This window comes from Trachurus japonicus, chromosome 7 (assembly GCF_045865225.1).
Source record: "Trachurus japonicus isolate A0001 chromosome 7, Traja_1.0".
Classification (NCBI taxonomy): Eukaryota; Metazoa; Chordata; class Actinopteri; order Carangiformes; family Carangidae; genus Trachurus; species Trachurus japonicus.
The window spans coordinates 6,945,202-6,954,351 of NC_140913.1; the positions used below are offsets into that span (position 1 = coordinate 6,945,202).

Below are 9,150 nucleotides of genomic sequence, written 5' to 3' on the forward strand. Positions count from 1 at the left end.
AGCCCACGGTTTCGGTGTGAACGCACAGAAAGAAAAACAATCTGAGTGAAGCACTGGAGCCGCGGACCGATACCCGTCCGTCACCAACAACTAAAGCCTCGACTGGTAACAAGTATGAGGGCTGTGGTGAGCTAGCTCGATGCTAACTTCGGCTAATGGTCGCGGTTAGCATCCGCCGCTAACACCCTCTTCCCAGCTCACCACAATGGCTCTCCTACTCGTTACACTCTGGAGGCTCCCGGTGTTGGTGACGCGCGGGTGTCGGCCCGCGGCTCCAGCGCTTCACTCAGACTGTATTTCCTTTCCTTTGTGGTCCTGACAACTGCTGCTTGCTGTCAGGGGTAGAAGGCTACACAGTTGAGTCCAAGAGGAAGGGCCCAGTTTGAATGTTTTGTTTACAAACTGCAACGAACAACACTCCAGACTCTACCTTTACCAGGCTACTGTCATTACCAGGCAGTTTAAACTGCTCCTGTACAGTGACTATATGGAGTGCTGCAGCTCCTGTTGTTTTCTGTGTTTTGCAGTGGAATTGAATGTGGTATCTAGACTTCAGTGGTGTTACAGGTACCACAGTTCTGGTATCGTGACATCCTGTGTTTAGTGCTCTGTGCGTTGAACGTTGACGGGTAGTTACATGCACGTTCGCCTGACTAATATGTAACTGCTGGTGCGACAGCTGCTGTATAGCTACAGATGTAGAGGCAAACACTTTGAATCCAGATGGAATTCAAAGCTTCAGCATGGATTACAGCAGAATGATCATCACACTAAACCCCAAGTGATCATTCGCAGGTGGTGTTACAGGAAGGCTCCTAGGTTTATTGATGGAATTAGTTTATTGTTTTTGAAGCATGCTCACTGTACAAAAACTTGTGTCCAGTGTCTATGAGAAATATTTCTCTTGCATGAACACTGTGCTATTTATTAGTTGTGCCTTGTTTTAAGAGCCATTGTGTGTTTGACAATTGTGTTTTCTTGTGTTCTTGTCAGGCCAGAGCGGTCAGCGGCATAAAAGGGCTGTTTCACAGAAACCCAAAGCAGGCTTCCCTGGACAGCCATGCTGCTGCACAGCACAGCCGTAAGCACCCGTTTGGTGCCCACCTCCTGCGCCGCACTGCTAGTGCACCCACCAAAAGCCAGCCCAAAATCAAGAAGGGCTACCCAGAGATCACCATTGACACCAAAGACTACAGTTCAGAGGGTGCTAGTGAGGAGCGAGAGTCTGAAGACAGGGACAAGGCGTCTGCTGCCACCTCTCACCAGTCCACACCACCACAACACCACTCCAGGGATTCGCTGGCGGAATCCCACCAAGCCAAGGGGCCCTGGGACCGTCCTGACACCAATGGGGCTTTTCACCCTGAGGAGGGTAAAGGTAAGAGTCCACTTTTCGCCAAGCGACGACCCATGAGTGAGCCTCTGAAACGGGCCAGTCGGCCCCGCTTTCACGATCCGCCGGAGATGAAGCCGGGGGTGTTTGCCCGAGTCGCGCTTAGCAGCTCGGGCAAGGTGGGGATGTCCTCCAACTGCATGACATGTGTGATTGGCTCCAAGGGGAGCCCAGAGGCTGACAGAAAGGGTCAGGTTGAGGAAAGTCAGGAATGCAAGTCTGAAATGGCAGCTGGAGAGAGACAGGAGAAGAGTAATCGCTCCTCCTCAACAAAGAGACAAGTTCAGCCAGAGCCTGTAGCCAAGCCCCAGCCCCTCACTGCACAGCCAGACTCACAGCAGTCTCATCCCAAGCTCAAGTCCTGCTCAGAGGCCCAGTTTCAGCATTCGCCCCAGGCTCTCCGTCAGCCTAACCCCTTCCACAGGTCCAAAGCCAGGCAAACTCTCGGTACCCAACACGTCCGACCTCAGCCTCAATCATCACAGAGGAACCCTCGGTCCTGCAGCGTTCCCCGTAGACTCTCCGCCAACACTGTAACACCAGCCCCAAGCCTCACACCAGACTGCAGGTCCAACCTCCGTTGGCAGCAGGCCACACCCCCGAACTACGGGGCTGTTTGCGGCTCAACATTTACCCCATTCACAAACGGCAACGCCCCAGGAGGTCTGTCGCTCAGCGACAGCAGCAGCTGCGACAGCCTCCACAGTCTGAGCAGCCTGGAGTCGCCTCCCATGCTTCCTCCATGTTCTGTCCTTGACAGCCGCAAGAGGGCTGTCGGCACGCTGCAGCGCGAGATGAACGCCCTGTTTGCTCAGAAAATGGAAGAGCTGCGCCATAAGTCCCCCATGTTCTTTGCCGGTAAGATATACCTGAGGCAGCCCCCTCGCAGTAACACAGTAGCTGCTGTGTCGTGGCTGTAGCGCACCCACTGTGGACTTCCTGGTAGCCGACTAGCACCTTAACATCCTGTGTGTCCCTGATAGTTTGTAGACAAACCAAATCCCAACTTAGAGAAGAGTTCAATTTTAAGTTTTAACATTTAATTCCATTAATTGATTACAATTTTTCTTCTCTTTGCCTAAAAATACTGAACCTGACTCAACCCACCTGCTGGGCAGATGAACAAAGTGGTAAGTTTTAACCTAAAATGAGTGAACTATAGTGTAGGATCCCCTTGTTTACTCCACTTCACCAGCCTGCAGATAGCCATCCCTCCTGTTAACAAACACTGGTCGAAACTAAACCAAATGACGGCACCAACTTCGGTCTAGTATTAGGAGTGTGTGTACAGTACAGCCTAGAGCTCTGACATTGTTTCGGTTGTCGTCTGTTAATACGCAGGATTATTTCCGCGGCTATACTACATTTTTACCCTAATTAAAAAGCTCTGGAGTAATTGTGATAGTTAACTACATGACTTGTGTAGTACTGACCGCCACCCCGGTGTCCCAGCTCTCGTCTCTGCACACCGCGAACCCGCAATCTTTTGTTTATGACAGTTAAGACTACACGAATACACGTTGTAACATTGTATATGTTATATAATGTTATCCACAGCTCCATGTATTGATTTTTCGCCAGCTTCGTTGTAAACACATGCACATGGCCAGCAGGAGGGTTAGCAAAACAGAGGAAAAGCGACCAGACTTGCATACTTTCCTCTTTAACTAACCTAGATTTTAAGGTTCTCTTATTGACTTACTCAATAAATTAGCATTTGAAAACAGAGAAACGAACAGTACAGTGTAGTCCAATCCACCATCACAGCTCCACTCAGGTATCCATACATCACTTCCAGTGTTAAACCTCCATGACCTACAACTACTGGCTGAGCTCTGGCAGTACACAAGGCTCTGACGTCAGCGGTGCGTCCAGGTGACGACCCCTCCTCCTCCTCCTCCTCCTCCTCCTCCCTCACATGACAGATTTTAGGGGAAGTTCCCGTTGAACAGCAGCTGCTCCACACCGACCCCCTCCTCTCCAGCCTCTCTCCATCATGTGATGACCATTAGTGTTTTTTTACCATCAAAATGAATCCCGCGGGGACAATCAAGTGTGTGCAGGGAGTTGAGTTGAAGTTTTCTTGCCTCCTTACAATAATAGCTGACATCTGTTAGTCATATGATGCTGGCAGATAGTGTACTTGGTGGTAAGTCATGTGATGAATCCCTGTCAGCAGCTTCACCTCTTTGTCTTTCATTTCAGTGTAAATCGGATGCTGTGTCTTTTGGTGATTTGGAGATGGATACGATGCTTTCTCTGCCCTGTAAACTGTTTCCTTACCTCCGTTCACCCTCTTCTCTCCAGTTTTGCTAAACTCCTTTTTTCCTCTCTGTCCCTTTTGCATGCATTCTCTGTTCCTAGTGCAGAATTGAGGGGATGACCAGAGCCAGGTAAACTGTTCAATGCATGAACAAAAACCTTTTACTACATCCTTCACACCTCCACCTTCACCTCACCCATCAGTCTCTCTAGCCCCTTTTACACAGAGGAGGGATGGGTGGGGGTCCAAGAAGCAGGGGCAGCATAACGACGGCTCCTTTTAACAGGCCGTATAACAGGATCTCTGTGTAAAAGGGGCTTCTGTCTCACCAGCCTGTTTCTCTCATGACCCATATGTCACCTGTGGGGGAGCGTTGGGCTTTAAATCCATGTTCTCCTTTATTTTTTTTCACATATTCCTGAAATGCACTAACTCAAGGTGACAACAGTGGAAATAATGAGAGCACCATGCAGCTTTGTCCGTTCACATCAGTGAATAGAGCTGCAGGTCGGGGCAGAGACGTTCACTGTGGGGAAGTGGAAAGCACACAGTTCATGAAAGTCTGACGGTCTGCACAGAATCACTTTCACCGTGTTATGACTCGGACTCTGTTCTGAGTGTTAAAGGGTAAATGTGATACGATACAGCTAAAGCCTCACAGTTCAGTCTGTAAGCGTTTCAGCAGTTGCACATTCAACTTGAAATCAAATACAAATAGATACTGTACTGAAATGTCGAGTCTCACTTTTCAGTTGAACGGTTTCATAATGAACCAAAAATGAATTGATTCTTCAATCTGAAACACTGCACCGTTACGAGAGCAATCTGCCAAGGTGCAAGCGTACTTGGCTTTTGTAAGGGAATAGAAGAGGCACTGTGATTCATTACTAACATGTTGTGTCCAGAATTCCCCTATGATTCATTATGAGACTGAAATCAACCGTTTTGTATAGCATATTCAAGGATCAAGGATATCTTTATTATCCCCTAGGGGCAATTAGCTTTACAGCTAGCAGCATAAAGCGTTAAGTTATGTTTGTGTGTGTGTGTGTGTGTATATATATATATATATATATACATACATACATACATACACATATATATTTGTGTGTGTGTGTGTGTGTGTGTGTGTGTGTGTGTGTGTGTGTGTGTGTGTGTGTGTGTGTGTGTGTGTGTGTGTATAGTTGTGTGTGTGTATACACGTATACACACATACACATATATATATATATATATATACACACACACATAACATATATATACAGTGTATACACACACACACACACACACACACACACATACTTTATTGATGTTATCCCTATTTATTCTGTAAGTCTGACCGGCCCCGTATCGAATCCCGACTCGGGCGGCCCTTTGCTGCCTATCAATCCCCCTCTCTCTGTCTCCAGACATTTCCTGTCTGTATCTACTACTACACTATCGATTAAAGGCAAAAGCCAAAAGATATTATACTTTAAGATTGTTATCCTTTTCACAAGAGAGAACAAATGACGTGTACAATAGCACATAGAGACCATGCAGTCATAGAAAAAAATAAGCTTACATTCTAATTAACTGGAATAATTATTTACAAGCTTCACCAATAAATGTAGAACCTCAGGTGATGTTCACACACCATCCACCACTAACAATACCACAGTTAGGTATGCGTTTTCAAGCAGCTACCACTTCACTGCCAAAAAGCTTTCAGTGACCACCGATGATGATGAGTTTCTTCTGTTGTTGTTCCCTCTACAGACTGTTCCACAGTGCAGAGACCAGCTCCCCCTCCTCCATCCACTGTGCTGAGCTCTGAAGACGTCAGGAACACTCGTTTCACCGGCTCCGTCCCCGCTCCAGAAGAGAGACTGTTCTCACATCACTCCTCATCCACACCACTGCACTCACCATCCACAGCAATAAACGCAGACTCCCCGTTGACTTGCCCCTCAAACGGGGTGGTGGACAGTCCCATCAAGATGAGTGGAGATCCCAAGAAACCTCCAAACCTTTCTAGAACCGCGTCAACCCCCCTGACGAACCCTGCTGACAAAACTGCGCCGTCACAGTGCAGCCGAGACACCCCGACCACCAGAGGCACTCATTCAGTCAAGGAAAATTCCGCGAACCAGAGGGCAAACCAAGAAACTCCAACGGAGAAGAAAACTGATCCGGCAGAGTTCAAGTCTGACCACAGAGCAGAGCCTCCCCCCACGGCAGGGTCTACTCGCACCCCTACAGCCCCTGCAGCTCACACAGCCCACGCCAGGAGGGCTCTTTTTGGCAATCTGGCATCACACGCACCGGTAAGACGAACAAAAAGCGAGGGCCACGTCCGGGCGGCCGCAGCCTCAGCTGGACAGGCCCAGTCGGCCGTGCCCGAGGTCTGCACCGACGCCACCATGAACGACCGGCTTTGGAGCAAGCTGGAGCCGGCCAGCCACCGAGACAGCATGTCCTCCTCCTCTAGCATCTCGTCCAGCGACACCGTCATCGACCTGTCCCTGCCCAACCTGGCCAGGAAGAGCCTCAGCAGTCTGCCCTCGGCCAGCAACCCCCCCTGGGTCAACTGCCGCCACTCGGCGCTGGTCTCCTACGACACCTTGCGGGTCAGCAAGAGCAAGTCCAACCCCAACCTCCAGCAAGGCTCCAGCCCCGACGACGAGCTCAAGCCCCGCCCCCTGCAGCCCCCCCAGGCGGCCTCAGTGGACTCGCCCAGCAGGCTGACTCAGAGGAGGCACACCTGGAGTCGGCTCTACATCGAAGGGCTCAAGCAGTCGGCGGCCAGCAGGCCGTCGCCAGCGGCTAAATCCCCAGCAGCCACGGCTTCCATGTCCAAAAGCCTGGGGGATCTGACCTCTGATGACATCTCCTGCAACTTTGACAGCAAGTACCGCAGCATCAGCCGCAGCTTCATCGTGAGGCCGACCAGGGAGCAGCAGCGCAGGGGCGGCCCGCACAAGTCCCAGCCGCCCAGCAACCTGACGGAGCAGCTCCGGAAGCTAACTGACGTGGAGCCGCTCACCGCCAGAGACTTTGCCCCAGAAAACAGGCGCAGAGAGTCGCAGGAAGAGTCCGTGGACGAGACCCTGGTGCGGAGGACGTCCTCCAGGAGCCAGAGCAGAGTGCGGTACATCGCAAACAGGGCCAAACAGGCCCAGGAGCGGCAGAGGCTCCAGGGTCTGGCCCAGGGCAGAAGTGCAAGCTTTAGCCTTGGTGGTAGCATTAGCAGGGGAAGTAGCGCTAGCCCCATTGAAGAGCGGGGAAACCCCGAAGGGGCGTGCTGTGTGGCACGCAGTCCCTGCTCCAGCCTGGACCTGCTGAGTCAGCTCGCCCCCCTCGGATCCCCCTCTCCCAGACAGTCCCAGTCCTCCCCAGACCCTGAAAACAGTGAAGTCTTTTTCATGCTCAAGCTCTAAGAACTGGCTGACTTGGAACTGAGCGTGAGAGACACAGCTAGAAACTTGTTTGGAATAAAGTCCAGTTTTATCTCAAGTAGGAATCTTTTTTTAGAAAAAAAGTTACATATCTTGCAGAATTTCTCACAGGAAACTGGTTCATAATCCAGATTAATTCAGCAGCTACAACAAGTCACAGAAAACTGTCCCATGAACAATCACCTCTTCATCTTGAGCTTGTGCAAGACCCATTTTCTAACCTGTGCATTCAGACAACCTTGTCTTCAAGCTTCTTATAAAGCAACCACTGCAGCACTGTCATCTGTTTGCACCAAATGTCAGATCATTGCCAGAATGTATTAGTGAAAAATAACCAGGAGTTTTTATATGGCTGTTTATGTTGACTGTGATCTACTCTCATGTTTGAGATTTTTTTTTTTTACTTTACATGAGCAGACAGTAGCAATAGATCACAACTAGAGGACGAGATTTTAAACGATTCATTCTTTTTATTTACTTGAACTGTAATGATGTACTTTATCTAAAATGAACACTTAATGTCAAAGCGTTATTATCAGCCCGTCCATCCACTTGCAATATTTCAAAAAAATACTGGCATGGTATCACATTGAAGGTAATGTACAGTTTGAGGCTCGTCTGTTGTGTCTTTGAAAAAAAAAAAGGAAATGCAGAACAAAAGCTCTTCATTTTTTAGTATTCCTTGTGTAGTAGTTACATTGTAATTTGACCAAGCTGCCAATATTTTGCGAACCTCCTGGACCTGTGGCATGTCACAGCACTGAGAACCTGTACTATAAAGCTGTGGTAGACTCCTCTGTACCAAGTTTAGCCCTTTTTTTTTTAGTTGACTGCATGTCTTTTATGCACTGTAACGTTTATTCTAAGGCTGTGCTTTATTTTACAAAGACTTTTTTTAATGAAGATTTGTTAAAATCCTAAATTCATTTTTTTTTCGGATTGTCTGATGGTCACAAGAGCATCATGTCTGAAACCCCGTGTTCACATCAGTCTGTAATACTGAAACAAGATGGAAATGATCTGTATGGAAGCACGTTTATTTGTCGACCTGCTGTATTGTTTGCACTGCCATGCCAGTTCTTTGTGCAAAGTTTTAGGGATGATATTTAATTCAAACAATGTGTAATTATGACCTGAATAAATCTCAACTGAATATGATTGAAAGTTTCACAGCTCATTTATTTCATTTGCTCCTAATCTATCAACAGCTGCTTCAGTTCACAGACAAAGAGCAGTCATTAACAGAGCAGTTAAACTGAGCCTTATACAAGCTGACATGTAAAAGCCTCTGGCCTTGGTTTTGGCAGGGTCTGCTTGCTGCTCTAATTATGGACTCCGCTTGGGTCTGTGTTTACCAGCCATCACCTCTCTCAACCTCTCTTGGAAGAAAAGAAAGAAAAAAAACAGACCCCCCGCAGGAAGGGAGAATGTTCCAGAACAAAGACGACAACCTCAACTAGTCATTAAAGGAGAGAAAAACATCTTTTCAATATTGCTCGCTATCCAAGATTTTTAGGCTATGGAACTATTTACTTAGTCTTTCTAAGAACTTAACATGTGGCACCATGTACTGCAGTGACTTCCCCTGAATTTATTTCTTGACAATACTGGACCTCTTTTAAAGGTCCCATATTGTATGAAGTGATCTTACTTCATACAATGTGGGACCATCCTTTGCTTTTTGGTTGATAAAGCAGGTCTAGGTACTATATATTTTAAGGGTATCAAAGTGTTCAGTCCAGTGAGGAAAACTGTTTTCAGAGACTGAGCCTTAAAATGTGCTGTCAGGATTATGTAACTTTGTGATGTCATAACAAAGCAGCCACAACCCCTCAGCCATGCCTGGTCCTCAATAAACAGTCCAAATCCTGCAAGGTTGGGTGGTCAGTCCTGGTGGGCGGGGTTTGGGGCATGGCTGAGAGCTGTGACTGTTTTGTTGTGACATCACCAAGTTACATAAGTCCCAACGGCTCATCTTAAGGCTCAGTTTCAGAATAGAGTTGTTCCCTTTCGACTGATAGCACTATGATATGAGCACTAGTTTCACAGTCTTCATC

At 48.0% G+C, this 9,150-nt stretch overlaps 1 protein-coding gene across 2 annotated transcripts in view; it reads left to right on the top strand.

Moving 5' to 3' along the window:
- The window catches only part of plch2a (phospholipase C, eta 2a), a 193,463-nt gene extending 185,212 nt beyond the window's left edge, over positions 1 to 8,251 (top strand). Inside the window, exons 21-22 of one of the 2 annotated variants that reach the window (XM_085780983.1) lie at positions 994 to 1,378; positions 5,415 to 8,220. In XM_085780983.1, the coding sequence (XP_085637109.1) occupies positions 994 to 1,378; positions 5,415 to 7,075 (2,046 nt within the window). In that variant the 3' untranslated portion in view covers positions 7,076 to 8,220. Of the gene's footprint in view, positions 1 to 993; positions 1,379 to 5,414 lie in introns of both variants that reach the window. The other variant, XM_085780982.1, reaches the window with a different exon arrangement.
- The last annotated feature ends 899 nt before the right edge of the window (positions 8,252 to 9,150 follow it).